At 43.4% G+C, this 16,973-nt stretch overlaps 2 protein-coding genes across 3 annotated transcripts; both read right to left on the minus strand.

The window, feature by feature from the left end:
* On the minus strand, positions 1-5,558 carry xkr5a (XK related 5a). The gene is made up of 7 exons (XM_005921607.3): positions 5,325-5,558; positions 4,201-4,384; positions 3,821-4,005; positions 3,513-3,725; positions 3,009-3,178; positions 2,670-2,781; positions 1-2,193 (listed from the first exon to the last, which is right to left on the minus strand). The coding sequence occupies exons 1-7, from the start codon at positions 5,455-5,457 to the stop codon at positions 1,250-1,252; spliced, it is 1,941 nt and encodes a 646-aa protein (XP_005921669.1). The 5' UTR covers positions 5,458-5,558; the 3' UTR covers positions 1-1,249.
* Positions 5,559-5,833: 275 nt separating this feature from the next.
* Positions 5,834-15,735, minus strand: prdm1c (PR domain containing 1c, with ZNF domain). 2 transcript variants are annotated; one of them, XM_042220350.1, is made up of 8 exons: positions 15,526-15,735; positions 13,671-13,922; positions 12,250-12,369; positions 11,030-11,282; positions 8,600-9,615; positions 8,303-8,431; positions 8,055-8,115; positions 7,672-7,915 (listed from the first exon to the last, which is right to left on the minus strand). In XM_042220350.1, exons 1-8 carry the CDS (start codon positions 15,550-15,552, stop codon positions 7,806-7,808), a joined length of 1,968 nt encoding a protein of 655 aa, XP_042076284.1. In that variant the 5' UTR covers positions 15,553-15,735; the 3' UTR covers positions 7,672-7,805. The 2 variants fall into 2 exon arrangements, with proteins under 2 accessions (XP_005921667.1, XP_042076284.1); XM_005921605.2 differs by having other exon boundaries at positions 5,834-8,115; positions 15,526-15,734.
* Between the last annotated feature and the right edge of the window lie 1,238 nt (positions 15,736-16,973).

Raw genomic sequence — 16,973 nt, forward strand, 5'->3', positions numbered from 1 at the left:
TTCACTCCACTCACCTAAACATGTACTGTATTTATTGCTTATTCAGAGCCACCAGTGGCTTTACACTTCACAGTTCAAAATGTCATATAGGCAGTCAGCTGGGCATGAGAGAAAACCAAGCATAATTTCACTGCTTTGTTAGTGGACTTTAATCCTGTTACAGAACACAATAAGGGGCAAAGTACATTTGGCCCCTGCCAATAGTAATCAAGAGCACATACAAAAAAAAAAAAAAAAAAATCACCACAAATATCTCATAAGCATCTTTTCACTTTGTTGCAGAACATATGAAAGCTTTGAGACGTTAGTGCCTGAGACATTGTTTCATTTCCAACAAAACGTAAATTGCAAAAACAGTTCCGCAATTACATGGTCAACATGTAAATCAACACATCAAACAGTTTCCCTAGGCCCACACACCAGCCCTGCTCAAAGCGATGCCTGTTAACATCATACAAAAGATAACCTATCTGAGAGTCAAAGTGTCAGTTTTTTGTTTTGTTTTTTTGATAAAAAAAAGAAGAAGAAAAAAAAAAATCACAGCATCACAGCAACAGACATATGATACAGAAGATATTTGTGCTTTTAGGAAGCCAAAAGGCTCTGGCTTATAGTGAGATGGTTATGATTCAGAGGTCAGACACTCCGGCCATTGAAAGATACAGGATTAGTTTCTCTATTTTCATAGCTGCTGGCAACTGACATGAGTAACAGCAGTTTTAGTGCGTATTAAAGAGATCATCCCCCGTTTTAAGATCATGAAGCATCTGTGTACTTGATGATGTTTATTGATACAACTAATGCCTACTTCCTTATTACGTAGTTTCGGTCTTGACCGACCGGTGTTCATTTTGTTGCACAGTATAATTGTTATTATTCTTGAGGCTTAAGTTCACTGTGACCAAAAGAATGAAAATGCCAGCTGAACATCAGGCAGAAGGTGTGTCTGAGTTCTACACACAACCTTTGTGGTAAATGAGCTCTACTGAAGGCATTACTCTGTGTCCGGCTTTTGGGCAAAGGAATGCTTTTGTAGAAAAATCGTTTATGCTTTGAGAGGATTATTCCACAATTGTTGCATACGCCCCACAGTGTACTAAATATATGTGTATAGACAAAAGGAGAAATTACTGCCAGCTTTCTAATTCTACAATGCTGGACTGCTGAAAAAGCACTCCCTTTAAAAGCTGGTGTACTCCTTTAATGTTGGATACGTTTTTACTTCTTCCCTGATTCTGTCACATGTAAGCTAAAAGTTTTCATCCTCATCCCTTCGGGACAATATGAGCTGCTTTCTTGGACCTTTAAGATGAGGGACACTGGAAGGGGAGTCTAACACCCCTGAGTCCAATTTAGGGGTGGAAATACATCGTGGTCCAACCCGGCCCATGAGTCCACGGACATCTCTGTGAAGGGCTGGATCACTAGGGATTGAGTTGAGGCGAACGCCTTGCTCCAGAGCCCCAAGGTCCCGGTCCAAACGGGGGTTACTGGCGCTGCTTGGAGATTGGGGATCGGCGCTGAAGTATAAGGTTGAACTTGATTCTGTAGGGCAGAAATAGGGCTCTGGGCTGTCTCCAAACATTGATTTACCCTCTGGTGAGCTGCGTTTGAAATCCGATGTGGGCGACTCCATCGGGCTCTCCATCTCCAGACTGTCGTCTTCTTCCGGTTGTTCAGTCGACGTGGGTTCGCTTACGCTCTGGAACTCGTCTTTACAGTCCGAGAGGGGTGCCAGACCTTTCCCCTGAGACTCGGAGGTGGAGACACCCTCACAGCTTCCTCCAGCTGTAATTGTGATGCCCTCGTTACTTTTAAATTCTTGGTTGTACTCCTCTATGTCTAGTACGGCCGCTGCTCCCCCAGCCCCATACGCCCTGTTGATTTTACCAAGATCTCCTGTTTTCAGAGCAAGGCGGATCAAGAGCCAGTGGTGGTGGTAACACGGACAGGAGCTGTTAGGCCTGCCCCCGCAGTTCCCTGGATGCTCCAGCAGAGAACCAGCAACACCTGAGAGGGAGAAGCTGCCATGGTTTTGAATAGAATGAGCTGGCAAACTTTTGTCCCCAAGAGAGAAGGAGGACTCCCCTTGTTCTATGCATGTACTGCCCATGTGGTTGTGGTTTGTTCCCTGGGAGATCTCTGTGGACTTGGGGTGCAGGAACCGGTAGTATAGGACAAGAGAGGTAGCACCTAAGAAGCAAAGGAATAGGAAATATTGATTTTAGTGGCCCAGGTATGTTTTGGTCTTTCACAAGCAATTAGCTGACTGCACAGTCTGAATCACAGAGGGAGGCTGCAGCAGAGATCACAACAGCCACTCTGGCTGTTACTATATTAATTCTATCGTGCATATCAACCTCACACACAAAATTCAAGGTTTCACTTATTTTTTGCCTTCTTACGATCCCATCTCCACTCTTACGTATTCAGATAAAGAGATTTACAATATCTTGCACAGTAAAATCTCACATATAAAGAGTATTGCAAGTAGGGCAGCATATCGGTAGCTATGTTTGTTGTACAACAATACCTCTAAGAATTTGTGAATAAACACGGGGGGATTTATCACTTAGGTATGACAGAAACTAATAAACAGTGTGACATTATTCTAACTATGACTAATCTCCCAATACAAACAGCAAATTCTCTAGAAACAAATGACTCACCGAGGAGAAAGCCACACAGCACAGTGGTGGGAAGGGTCATGCTGTCCCATGATGCTTCGCTCAGGAAGTCAGAGGCGGCCAGCAGCAGAGTGGCGTTCTCTACAAGCATGAACTGAAGAAGGAGAGAAGGTCGCACCATCAGTCATCTGTAGACAGCTTTACGTCACTGTGGGCTTAGCACACAGAGGTGAGGATGACACTGCAAACTTATGTATCTATATCTGTTTGTCCCTGCTGCCCTGTGAGTAGGCAGATGAGACAAAGCTGCACAAAACAACATAATGAAAACAGAAAAAAAAAAGAAAAGTTGAAGAATAATAACTTTAACTCGTGCCGTACTGCATAAAAACTGGCCATGCGGAAGCGCGAGGGTCCATCTTTGATGTTGAGGAAGAGGAAGACGTGGATGAGCCCCATGACGCCATTAAAAGCACGCCAACACCAGGGGCCGGTGCAGATGTCTGGTTGCTGTGATACCAGCCAAAAGGAGGCCGTGAGCCAGTGAAAACCTGAAGGTCAACATAAAAATAGAATAGAAGGTCTACAAGTGCAACACAGGATCCATATACAGTGTGCAACGCTGATGCAGAGGCGAAACAGAAAACTGGATCAAGAGGACATGTCACAGTGCTCTGAGGATAATTACATAACTCAGTGGTTAAATGTGAGTTAATAGAAAATGGTTTTTTTTAAGCTCAAAGGAATTTCACATGGAAATCTGTGCGTGTACTAGTCATTGAGTCTCCTGTACCCTTTAATGTAATGTACTAGTTTAATATAACTGTGCACTTTCTCCGGCTTTCAAGTGTCTTAACAAAATAAAAGTCGCTTCTCAGTGCTCACCTGCTACTCCACAAACCCACCAATTAAAAACTCTGGCAAAGAATGTGAGGCAGGTCACCCTGGCACCCAGCATGCATGCCCTCCACACCAGCTGGCACAGCAGGGCTGCTGGAGGCATGGCCAGGTGGCCTGGTCTTATCAGACAGCAGGCTCGGCTGTACAGCACCAGGGCCCACGCAATAGACAGCACACACAAGCCACAGCAATACGCCACTGTAGATAAAACATGCATAAAAAAAATGTAATATAACAAGTTACAGGCCATAAACATCACACGGATCCCGTGATTCAACTGAACATAAAATTACCTGGTGATGCGATGCCCACATCAGTAGACACCACGATGTACGCCTGCAGCAGGCTCTGAGGCAGCGTGAGGACAAGGGCTTCCAGCAGCCAAAGGGCAGCAACATCTGCCTGCTGCATAACAGCAGCTCCCAGATCAGCCACTGAGCCCTGCATGCGCAGCACAGACCTCATGCAGTCCCACAACCTGCCAGAAGATGGAGACAAAAACCAGAGGAGGCATAAAATATAACCGACTCAGTAAGGTTTCAGAGTGATGTGAATTTTTTTGTTTTTTTGCCCTGTACTTTAACAAAAACTAAAAATTATTACATTCTATAAACATAGTCTGCTTTTGTAATGTATCTACGTAAAGCACATCGAATGGAAAAAACGAGCTTACCTTTTGAAGATGCCCAAGTGCAGGATGTGTATAACAGAGAGGTAGCATCGCCTGTCATCACCATCATCATAGTACCACTTCACACTTAGCAGCTGAACTGCTGTCCCCGGTAGAAAGAGGCCAAGTGTGAGGCCTGCCCACTGTGTCTCCTCATTCCAAAGGTAAAACCCTATACAGTAGATCACTGACACACAAACACACACAGAAAAAGAACAAACACCCAGATGCACAATGATATCTTCTAATGGGATGGCGCAAGCTGACAGAAAAGACACCAGAGTCATTCCACACCACTTTAAAACAGCCATTAGCTGTTTCTTAGCTTCACTGGTACAGCTTTATCAATGTGCCACTCTACTGATAATCTAAATAGCCATTCATTTATGCACGCATTCACTTTTTAAATTTTTAATTATGGCAGAATGTCTAAAGTGTGAAGCTCAGGCAGCAGCACAGTATTTTTATCTTCTGGTAATGATATACTTGCTGAAGACAAAGTCACACTCTGTACGCATCCAGGTATCCTCCTGGTGTCCTGACCTTGCCCCATTGATCTGCACAGTCAGGAAATCATAACGCTGTGCTGCACCTTGTTTTCAATACAGATCCTAGATGTGCAAAAAATGACTTGGGAAAAACAAGTGTTTATTGTGTTCAATCATATTTTGGGGGAGGCGTAAGGTGGAGAATTATAATTTAAAAGTTGGGCATTATGCGAATATTGATCAGCGACGGCAATTTAGTAACACTTAATTAAAGTCACTAGTTAAATTCAATAACTAATAGGCTGTGTTATCCTGTTTTACGATCACAGGAGGTCTCGGGGGGCCCAGTTTGGCCAACAAAGGTGGACTAACCAACGCCGATATTGGATTGCAGTGCACACGGAATTCAGCTATGTTTTCCCGTTCAGTACTAACGGCTGTGCCATAGGATCTCCCAAATGTGCTTCTTCTAACGTGAAGTACGGCCGCAGCTGAGACGGCTCCAGCACGTAGCATCATTTTCAATCACATTATGGCAAAAGAAAAGAAAAAGAAAACCCAACATCTATTTTCCACGAGGTTGAGTTTCAACACGGCAAGCAAGCTAGCAGCACGCTAGCGCTTGGAATCCCCACTTACGAGCGCTCCGTTCGGCCACAATAACCAGCCCCGACACGGCGAGCAGGACCGCCTGGCACCACGCTATCCAGCACCCGCTCCGCCGCGCCGCCGACGGTATCCTGCGGGCGACCGCTCCTGCGGCGTTTATCATGATGCGGATAGGTGTGAAGGAGGACACACCGATGACATTATCCTGGGCATCCTTTGGCCCCCGCTTGGTACATCCGCTCTCCTCCTCTTCTTCTTCTTCTTCTTCTTCTCCCGCTGCCTGCCCCCTGTCAAAATATCTGACGTCACAGCACGGTTTAAAGGTGCATCAGTTTAGCGAGCCTCTCCTCCCTCCACCGTGGAAACCTCTTCTGCATCACGGTCTATTTCTTCAAATCTTTTGTGACGGCGGTGCTGCATCTTACTTGGTAGACTGGTGATAGACGGCAGACTGATCTGAGCGTGAATTTCCTCGCATGTGGAGGTCGCAGGTCACGGTGAGCGCTGTTTACAGCTGTGGTTCTGGTGCGTTTTTTGTCTGCCATGCCCGACTTTAGAACAATAAATAAAGTTCATCCCCCACATCACACCGGTGCACATCTCTGTGTCCTTTATAATCGGGTTTCAAGGGGCCAAAAGCAGAAAAAGCTCCCATATTATGTGTGTTAACGCTGTCTAGGCCGAATAGTGTTTTCTATTTTGGCACTTGATCGTGACTTAACCTTAAGAGTACACCAAATCCGAATGTTTAGCCCTAAGATAACGACTTCTGTGGAAGAAGACTGCAGTTGCTATTCATAAGCAGGACTTGTGTTACTTGTTGACTCTGACTTGCTTTATTTATTTATTTATTTATTTATTTATTTATTTTCTACTTTATGTGCATTCATGTTATTTGTTTTAACAATTTTTTGTCATTTTGAAAAAACCCCCAACAGGTTTTAATCTAATGGGGCTTTCTGGTAAAATCAAGTTTTAAATAATAAACACTGAATAAAAAGGAAGATTTAATTTCAATTAATTGAAGGTCATGACAACAGCTGGAGTCTTTCTTTAATAGTTCATGCACCACTTACAGTAGTTCTACGCCCCATATTTCGAGGACTGTGTCACGATTGTGTCATTTTGAAAGCCATTAATGACACCTACTTGACCCACCACTTCTTTAATTTACTTTCTTAAATGGAGAAAAAGCTCCAGAGCAGTTTACAAGAGCCCCATTACCTCATCATCACTCGCATAAATTGGCACTTTTTTTTAACCTTTTCCACAACTACACTATTTTAGGTTGTAGTAAAAGAACCACAGAAGGATACTGGATAGAAAATCCTGTAATAATTCTTGAGTATAGCAAGTATAGCTCTGTTAATATAGAGATATGGTTGCAGTTTTATTCACAAGCCTGCGCTGTACGAATCAGCGTTCATTGTGAATAAAAGTAGTCATCTTAAGTCTGTTTTGTTCTCTTTGTTTGAGTTTTAATTTATTTATATGTCTTACTAAAACTGTGGAGTCACACAGTGTGGGTGAAATGTCTGACAACTGCCTAATACCAAAACTCAAATATAGATATACGTGTATAAAATTATTCACAGGATATTGATCATGAAGATAATCTTGTTCAATTTTGTGTGTGTGTGTGTGTTTTGTTTTGTTTTTCCTTCCATGATGACGGGTTGGTATTTACTGGTTGTGAGTATCCCAAGACTCATAACAGGATGTTTATCTGCAACTCCGATTCAGAACTGTATACTCACCCAGAAGGCAAGTTGAGGTTTCTTTTTGCTGTCATTTCAGTGCTTAACCCACTTACATATGAAGTCATGCTTGTACAGTAATAGTTACGTGAATCACGGGACACAATTACGCATACATACACAAACAGAAACATTCAGTCTCATGCTAAAAAACACATTTTAAAGCAAACATCTTTGTTATTTTTAATGCATAATCACATGTGTAGTTGTTCCATCAAGACATTCCAGAGATATAAAAATCAAAATATCAAAAAATGTGTTGTTTTTTTGTACATTTTAGATTAAAAGTAATTGAATAAATTAACAAAGATCTATACATTTAATAAAAAAAAGTCACTTTTTCCAGGCCAGGCTGGTTAAGTCTAGATTTTTCACATGCTGTGGTCTACGTAGAGTATAGGCTAGGAAATCCATGATTGAGATAAGGCTTTACTTCAAATAGGGCAGTAACAGACAGCTGCTGAGTTGACCTGTAAGGATTATATGGATGGATTAGCAGGGCTGTCTTAGGGCTCTGATATGCAGCTTGACTCCAGCTTGATGCTGGCTGGATGAAGAGGTACAGGACTGCTGTGATGCAGCTGAACACCCGAGCGCTCTTTTGCTGATTTGTAGTTGGTTCTCTCAGCCTCCCCTCTGTCAGCATCCCGGTGGCCCGAGACACGGGTCTCTATCTTCTGTATTAGGTCGGTAACATTCCCCTTGTCCATATCAACCTCTGCAGCCATGGCTTCAAGCTCCTCTGCCGCCTCACTCATGTCAAACCTCTCAATCTCAGAGTTAACTCGACATAGCTCCTCTGACGAGTATCTGTGTGAGGCCAGGGGCAAGAGTGGGCAGAAGCCTTGGAGGTGCACTTGGAGGCTGCAGTAATGGAGATAGGAACAGGGGCAGTGAGGACAGCGGTGTGGTCGCTCGCCAGTGTGGAGGCGCTTGTGGAGTTTGAGGTGGATGAACTGAGTAAAGCGAGCAGGGCAGAGCTTGCAATGGTAAGGCTTCTCACCTGAGTGTAGCCGCTGGTGGGTCTTCAAGTTACTAGTGCTGCTGAATCGCTTGTGGCACACCTATGTAAAAACACAGCAGAAGGGAATCTCTGTATGAGTCTTTATTTTGTTCTTAGTCACATAACCTCTGCGATGTTTCAATGTTTTGTTTCTGACGTACAAACCTTTAGTCCACCTACGTATTTATTACGAGAGTGATATAAGGCGTCTAATGCTTTCCAGCAATTTCCGACAGCTGCAGCCTTACCTTGCATTCATGGGGCTTTTCTCCTGTGTGAACCAGGTAGTGTTTCTGCAAGTGTGCTAGCTGCGTGAAGTTCTTATTGCAGGTCTGACACCTGAAGGGACGCTCCCCGCTGTGTACTCGCAGATGAACCTGAGAAGATGTCGGAGATATGATAATTTATTTGTTATCGATCAAACTCAGGAAATCAGAGGAACTGGTTAATTCAATTATACTATACTCCAGTCACTGTATTCAACTGGTGTCATTGTCATTGTCATTTTCTTTCGCACTGCTTTAATGTGTGGAAGAGCAACTAACCTTAAGGTTAGACAGCTGCCCAAAGACCTTTCCACAGATGTTGCATTCATATCGGATCTTTCCATTCTGCCTCATCAGAGGGTAAGACAGGGTCTTGTAGCCAATTGTCTGCCCACTTTGCTTTGTCTTGCTTAGGTCCATTGTATCCTCAGCTTCACTTTGAGTGGCAGAGGTAAAATTGGAAGGGAGGCAGTTTGAGGAGGCTGCCATTCCCTCTTGCGGCGAGCATCCTCCAGGTGTGAGAGACGGCTGTGCTTCACGGATTTTAGTGACCATAGATGAGGCGGTGGATGTGGCAGGCACAGCGAGGTCTGTGTGAACGTTGGTGGGAGGGGAGTGTTTGAAATCTCTGAGGTCGTGTGAGGGTATGCTGAGGTAGGCTCTTCTTTTGGATATGAGGTCCTTGTTGTCTCTGTGCTCACGGATTGGTGAAAGAAAGAGGTCTGGTTTGGAATCAGAAAGTGCACGTGTCAAGTCTTTGCAACCACTGGTTAAAGGCGATTGAAAATGTGCATAGTTGTGAAAGGGCGATACATGGGGTGAGACTGCCAAGTGAGGTTTCAGTTGTTCACGATAGAATGGATATGAATGAGGTAGAAGGCCAAGTGAGTAGTGGGGCAGTAGATAGGGGCCGTGCATTAGAGTAGAATTAGCAATATCGGGCATACAGGGATCTTGGTAAGGCTTTGCTACGGGAGGGCCTTGACTGTGCTGAAAGGCAAAGTGGACATTAGTAGGGACAGGAATGCTTAGTGCTGGCCTTTTGGCAGCTGGAGGGCTACAGGATGGCAGAGGTGGTAGAAATGCATATCTATTAGCATGCATAGATTTGGAGATAGGCTGAGGTGGGTAGACAACACTGGGACATAAAGGAAAATCTGCTGAGACATTTGTCTGAGGCAAAAAACTGTCCACACGTCTGATGCAGGTAGAAGGGGATTTGGAGAGGTCGTCTTGTAGGATTTCAGAGACCGTATGACCTCGTTTCCTTGTTGTCTTCTTCGCTGGACTCTGTTCTGTTAGACAGATAAGCAATAGAGAAAGATCATCAGAGACATGAAACTGATTTCTTAACATAGACTAGATGTAACATTATCATCGTTCAACTAACTGACACATGCAGCCATACAAGCACATATTCGTCTTATCAAGCACACGTGTTGTATGTTTTCTTTCTTAATCACTATGCACGTTTGCTTTCAAAAGTACCTACGCTAGCCAAACAATTTACTTTAAACTTCAGGAGATGCACTTTTTTTTATCAGATGCAACTGTTTGAATGTCCCTGACCTTTGCACTCTGTTAAAGTGGACACCAGAAATGAAACAATGGGGATCTGATCATGATACAGATAGCACAGAGAGCAAGAGTCAGTGGATACAGTGTGCTATTTGCATTAGAGGGCTGGGCAGTTGAAGGTGTATTTTCTGTCACAAGACAGACAGGATACACAGTGTACAGGAGACAAAAATCAACTTGTCATTTGGAAGTGACAAATAAACTACAGCTCCCAAACAGATAGAAACGATTTTATAAATTGGATTGAAAATCTGGATTGAAATTTGCATTTCATCTAGGTAAAAAGGTACTGCTTCACTGACTTTACCACAGAATAAGCAAGGGACTCAAACCGACAACAGAGAGGAAGACCAAATACATTGGTTTGCATGTACATTTCACCTACTTTTAGACACAATTAACCCACAACCCACACAAACAGCACATCTCTTATCTTTTGTTCACTCCCAGGTTACCCTGCCCCCACTCCAGGGAGGCCAGCTCTCAGCAAACAAACAGCCAAAACTGAGTGAGATATCAATCTGTCAGCAGGTCACCTTGTCAGGAAGTTCAAGTAGTCAGTAGAGAAATTCCTACCTCGCTTCCTCCTTAAGAACCAAATAAATAAAGGGTGTCGTGCCAGAGTGCCATCAGCACCTCTAGCGGCCTCTTTTTGTGACTGTGTTTGAATTAGTATTTTTCTGCGTGGTCTTTCTGCTAGCATGCACATTCCTACTGTTTGTGAATGAATGCCAAATGCTGTCTGGCTGAATGAGCTGCCGGCAGCCTTCTATGTGGGAGTTTAAAAGGGAAACTGAAACATTGCTTAAAATCCTGAAATTGGTCTCATCTTACGCCAGTACTGCTGCTGCACCTGGAGACAGCTCTTCTCTGCTTTCAAGTCTCCACTATCCTCCTTTGTCTTCTGCGTCAACAAAGGAGCTATGGGTGTGACGGAGTAAGTTCTTAAACACGTACACAAAGAGTGTGTCAGTCGGCTGGCGTTTTGACTGGGGGCCTTACTTCACAATGACAGAACAAACCAGATACGTCTCGATGCGTGGGCACCGTGTTAGTTTCTGTTGACTTCAGCAGCACTCGGTCCTTGCGCATTCCTAAATTGACAACACACACAAAAACACACGCACTCACCGTTTTTGTCGATAGCCAGCTGTCCCAGTGGAGGGTAGTTACAACGCTGGGCAAACTCAGAGCAGTACCACACCAGAAGCTCCTGGCCTGGCTGAAGTCGTTTGGTGGTGTAGAAAAAGATGTCCAAGCCACTCTGGCATGCAACCAGGTTCTGCTCTTCCACAGAGCATGCTGGATTGACGTAACGCATCCAGTTGCTCCGCTCTTCATTCAGCCCATCCAGAATGTGGTGTAAGCGCCCCTCTGAGAAGACCTATAGCGTGAGCAGAACAAGAGATCAGAAATAATTCACTTGATTATTAGAAGTGAACCTGAAACCATGAAGTCACAGTTTCCTCGCACCTTTATGGTAAATGCTGTAATTTCTTTCATGTTGGATAGGCGCAAGTCTTTGCAGCACACAATATGAGTTACAAAGGGAACACTCAAAAAGAATTTCTCTGTATGACTGGATTGTAGTATTGGGTATACTGTTTCACCCACTCCTTACTCTCACCTGTTACATTCACGGTGAAGTTATTCACCTCCTCCCTTCCTCTGCGATTGTACAAAAGTGTTCTTTCTGTGCTGTAGCTTGAGTCATGGCTGTATTATTAACAAATTGTCAGACTGTTGCAAAATTTTGTTTGGAGTTGCATGATGTCAAGGTTGCTGAGTGTATGCTATAGAATTACTCAGGAGCATGTGTGCAATGGAAGATGCCCTGATGCTGCTGAATGTGTAACATAAACAGTTCTCAGGCTTGAAGCCACTTCCTTGCTTAGTCAGTGTGAGAGTTTGTTAGTTTGGAGAAGTGCGGACATGTGTATGGTGTATTTACTGGCAGTGATACCACTACTGTGAGAAGCGAAGACACAGGAGAACCGCTGCGTCACTGAAACCAAACAGCTGTGTGTGCTTGTGCGTGTGTGTGTGTGTGTGAGAGAGAGAGAAAGACCTCAGACAGAAGCGCACAGAACGGGCAAACACACTGACATATATGGTGCATGCACTTTTGAAAGCTATCAAGGCAAATGGCATTTAAAAACACCAGACCATTGACAAATTTGACTCATACATTGACAGGATGTCAGATGTTGACCACATTTGCTAACTCGTGCCACGACATAGCCAAAGCAGCATCTCCAGTCAGTCAGAGATACAGGATGTGAACAGTTCTGAAAGGCACATCGTTGAATTTAACATTTAAGTTCGCAGAGTCTCACATGAGGCTTGCTTACCCTCCAAAAGTACTTCCTGTCTGCGTCTTTCGGCAGAGTTTCGTTGGTGTAGCTCTCCCCCACCAAAGGGCCAAAGCGTGTTCCCTTCGGAATGATCTCCTTAGTCATCACCCCAAGCACCTGTTAAACAAAGAGAGCACATAATCGTCAAACAGCAGGTCAGTTAATAAAACAGAAGATCTGAGCGAGCAGTTAAAGGCACGTTTAGTTGTTAAAACATCCTAAGATAGATGAGATTCTTTGGAATACAGCCTCCAAAGAATCTGGTCAATTCACTGAATATTTTTGTCCCCTGGAGACACTTATGTGGAAAAAGGCAATTAAGCAGGTTGTCCTTATTTTATAATATACAGGCTGAGAGGATTTTCAGAGGTTGTGACTGAATGTTTTCTCTCCTTCACATGTTAAATATTTAATAAGCCAATCGACCAAGTTATCTTTAGTTTCTCTCCCATATTAAAATTTCACTACTAGTCTTGTTCTGCTACTACCAGGTGTGAAACTCAGTCCTCTGTCTCAGTCCTCCAGGGTGGGGGAGAGTGGATAAGGTGTCATGGTCACACCCCAACTAGCACCTTGAGCTCCATGTTCAAAAAGCAAAAGCCCTAAAGCGATGGTAGTGTATTTCTCTTTCATCTTTACACTGTAGACTCAGGCCTACAGTTTTGTCTTTAGTTTATCCAGATATTTTTGTCCTTGCATTCAATGACTTTGTCTAAAGGCATCATTTGACTTGCCCTTGTGTCACAGATTACTGTCATGTATCCTGTTCTTTAGCGTCAACCAGACATTTCTTATAAGAAGGTCAAAGTGGTAAATGCAGGTATTTTACTGCAGATGTCAGGGATACTTCCTCTGATCTCCCTTCCCTACACTTTTTGTAGAGGAAATTTAGTGTTTCCTTTTCATGACTAGTTCTTTGCGGTTAACCTTTTATCATGCATTTACCACACTATATGATTGTCAGTTCCTTATCCACTCACTTATTTATAGATGAGAGGATGGAAATAATTCTCCATGCTAGATGACACATATTTTACCTGGAAGAACATTTAGGGTATTATGTATATTATGGGTTTTTGCCTAATGGTGTAATTTTCTGCTGGAACAAAGGGATGGGAATCTAAGATAACTACTAATCATAGAGCCCTCAGGCTGAGTGCCCAGAGGCTTGGCTATTGTGTCTGTGTTTGCTTCAACATACACATAGCAGAGAGGAAAAGCTCAAATTAGACAACAATATGTTAAGTACTTCCCACCGGAGGATAGATGAGAGGATGGAAGGATGTTGGAGTGACGCAAAGAATTGTCATTTACTAAAAACATCACATAGCTGCTTTGATATATTTGGACTGGGACTATTTGTCTTCATTAATGTCTTGCCTGTTTGTAAAAGAACAAACACGGAAGGCCTTGGTTACCTCTGCTGAGCCGTGGCAGCGTTTCAGGGCCAGGTTCCTGGGCAACGATCTCTCAGCTCGTGTCTTGCAATTGTTTTCGGACTCGCCTTCCAGAGGTTGGTCCTTCACGATGTAAGTGCAGTTCTCCTCAAAGTCTGCCTCGCTCCATGATGTCATATCAACATCGTGTTTTCCTGGCATCGCTGCAGTGGCACCCACAGTTTGAGCTGACTTCTCTGAGGTTAACATGTTTGAGGTACATGAAGAGGCGGCCTATGGAAAATAAAGAAAAATGCTCTTAAATCCCTATGATTCTATATCTGATTTTATTATTAAACGCTATTTTGGTTATACAGGGTGGAAGGCAAACCTTTCTTTCATAAAACAGCAGATGCAGAATCGAGTTGAGTTTTGAATGAATCTAAAAGTAGGTCCCAGATTGTGAAGTGTGATATAGAGAAGGAGGCAGTTGTGATGCTGTAGAGAAACTAACCTTCCCGTCTACTGCCAACACCGGACAAACAAACTTCAAAGTGGAACCTTCAAGTTTGCCCCCTCTGTCCTTTACATCCTGTGACTCAGAATACAACCCCGGGGCTATAACAGAGGTTCCTGTGCACGTCAGCCCCGAAGCAGGACCACTTTCACAAGGAAACCCGCACTACCAGGGAATCAACCAGACTTCCTCCGAACTGACTGAGACTTGGCTGTCGGCCAGGTCTTAACACTCTATACTGACTATTTACCGTATTAAAAAGCCACAGAAGGGCTGCTAGAGTGAGATCTGCCTGATTTCAGTCCACAAAAACCCCATAATATGAAGACACATGTAAAGAAAGAAAAACAAAAAAACCACCAATTGATCAAAAGCACAAAAGCAGTACGTCTGCTCATTGATTGCCAGCCCCGAAGTGGCTCCCTTTCCTAAACAACTGCTCTTACTTGTCGAAACAAAGAGAAGAAGTGCCACTCTACTCTCTGTTTCCTTTTCTTTCTGTCCCTTATTTTCACTCTTTCCCTTCTCACGACATTGCGATTGTCAGGCAACTCAGCCGCGACAAAAGATATGGCTCCCAGACTGAAATAAAGAAGAGTGAAAAAGTGGATGGCAGGCTCGTGATTAAAAGGCAACGCTCAGATGTGTTGTCTGAGAACTTCTTCCTTTGTAGACTCATCAGTTTGCCTCTGAGATAGTGGTAGATAAGCCTGGTTCTTGCTAATATATGGTAAACACTCATGTGACTTACGTTCCTTACTGATGAGAGATAAAAAGTCAAGTCAAAACTTCACTCCTGAGGGAACGACTGCAAGGAATAGAAAATCTAAATTCTCCCCATTTATGTATAAATAAATCTACAGTCAGTAAGCTGCGATTAAAAAAGCCCACCGCTCGTCTTTTTGTTGTTTTCAGCACTAGTGGTAGAAACTGTACTCAGTGGCATATATGCAGCAATAACAAAAGAATGTCAACGGATTCTCAAATGCAAATAAAAGTTCAAAGAGACGAGATTTATATATGATGTTACACCTTATATTTTTTTCTCTGAAGTGTCACCACAGCTGACTCGGAATGACTGTCACAAGTGTGACAGCTCACTCCGAAACCATTGAACCAAGTGACACAGCAGAAAATATATTTTGAAAAATCAAGACATGAGTCAAGAGCACACAGCTGTGGCTCGGGGGCGACATGTAACGGGCTGTCTCTAGAAAGCACACTTTGAGATTGCACTTCGTGGGAGAGTGTCGTAATGCAGAAAAGAAAAGTCGAGCCAAAAACGTCTAACTCTTCTTAAACATGCTGAAAATATAGAACAATCGATATTATTCCTGTAAAAATTAAGAAGATGATCTGAGACAGATGTTGCAGACTTACTGTAAAGCCTTGTGAGGAGCCACACATAGGTCAGGCTGTCTGTGCCCTTCTTGAGCTTGAGTGTCTAGAAGCAACCAGTGGCTGTTCTCTGCCTCTTGTCTTCTCTTCCTCTCTCTCTCTCTCTCTCTCTCTGAGCAGACCTCAGTATACTGACTGCGCAACCGAGCAGTCAGTGTATGTGAGTCTTGCTCACATACACCGTGTGTGTGTGTGTTTGACAGTGTAAGAGAGAGAGAGAGATACACTCCCTTTCCTCTCATGCTCCCTCCCCCTCTCTCCCCTTTGCCCCATGACTCCTCCTTGGAGCGTGTTTGTGTGTGTGTGCATGTGCATGTGCATGTGCATGTGTGTGTGTCACACTCTTGCCCCGAGGCAAGAGGCTTTCTCCAGGTAGGCTGTCACACAGCTATGTCCGGATCAAACAAATGCATCTTCATTTTCAGTCTGTTGTGGATTGGAAGAGGGCATACCTGTGTTATGTTAGCGAGTCAAGGACGCGCAGAGGAAATTAGATCATTTATTTGTAAATCGTAGGTTTAAAGTTAGTCAGATTAGTCGTAATTCATGTAGTCGTGTACTAAGGATATCTTACATGAAGAATGTTACAGCAACATAGAGATTTAACAACCTGTAAAACTTCATCGTCTGTAATAGTCTTTTAAACGAAGCAATTGTTCTCTAGGTTCTGTAGCTAAATAAGATCATCAGTTAAAAAAACATACACAATAAATGCACCAAGATGATTTTTATTACATACCAAGAAATTAAAAATCACTAAATAAACAGCTGTAAGTAGAAATATGTCTGCTTTGCTTGGTTGACTCATTCATATTGATACTTGATGCTTCAGAGCTTTAGATACACAAACCCATGAGATTAATCACAATTCTTGTTATGGTATTATGTCACTGTAATACTAAGAATGATGAAATAGGTACTTCTAATGAGAATCCTGAAAACAAATACACAACGACAGTTTCTGGGTTATATTGTGCATGCACACCTTATTTGAAATTAAAATGCAAGCTGGTGCAACAAGAAGCAGTGTCACACCTTAGAAATCTTTATAAGCTGTGATAAAGACAAATAAATGGAAAACTCTTGAGGGTGTGTTCTGGTGCATGTACATTTGTAATCAGCCACTACACACTACTTCACTGGGGGGGAGGTCCAGAATTTGTTAATGCCCAGGTAAGATTGAGATCTACAGCCCTGTTTTCACCTCCACCTCCGCTCCCTCCTCTTCTTGACTTCTCTCCAAACACAACATTTGATTTGGCCGGCTTCCAGCCAGCTCAGGAACTGTCAGAATTTTCTTTCTCGTCACCCACGCGCTAGACACGCGCCACGCTCTGAACCGTCACGCCGTACACCTATCTGTAAACCTAATTCCACACGGCACATTAAACATCTACACTGATCACATTCACTTTCAATTAGGGGAGGTT

The sequence above is a fragment of the Haplochromis burtoni genome, unplaced genomic scaffold (assembly GCF_018398535.1).
Source record: "Haplochromis burtoni strain Fernald_Lab_line unplaced genomic scaffold, NCSU_Asbu1 Contig_47, whole genome shotgun sequence".
NCBI classification, from domain to species: domain Eukaryota; kingdom Metazoa; phylum Chordata; class Actinopteri; order Cichliformes; family Cichlidae; genus Haplochromis; species Haplochromis burtoni.

Bases quoted from the DNA above. Each gene is read 5' to 3' on its own strand.
- prdm1c (XM_005921605.2), bottom strand. From the start codon at position 15,552: ATGTGTGGCTCCTCACAAGGCTTTACA. The intron at 13,923-15,525 runs GTAAGTCTGCAA...TATTTTCCATAG, and splicing joins GCTCCTCACAAGGCTTTACA to GCCGCCTCTTCATGTACCTC. The intron at 12,370-13,670 runs GTAACCAAGGCC...TTTGTTTAACAG, and splicing joins GCTGCCACGGCTCAGCAGAG to GTGCTTGGGGTGATGACTAA.
- xkr5a (XM_005921607.3), bottom strand. From the start codon at position 5,457: ATGATAAACGCCGCAGGAGCGGTCGCCCGCAGGATACCGTCGGCGGCG. The intron at 4,006-4,200 runs GTAAGCTCGTTT...ATCTTCTGGCAG, and splicing joins CACTTGGGCATCTTCAAAAG to GTTGTGGGACTGCATGAGGT. The intron at 3,179-3,512 runs GTGAGCACTGAG...GTTGACCTTCAG, and splicing joins GTGGGTTTGTGGAGTAGCAG to GTTTTCACTGGCTCACGGCC.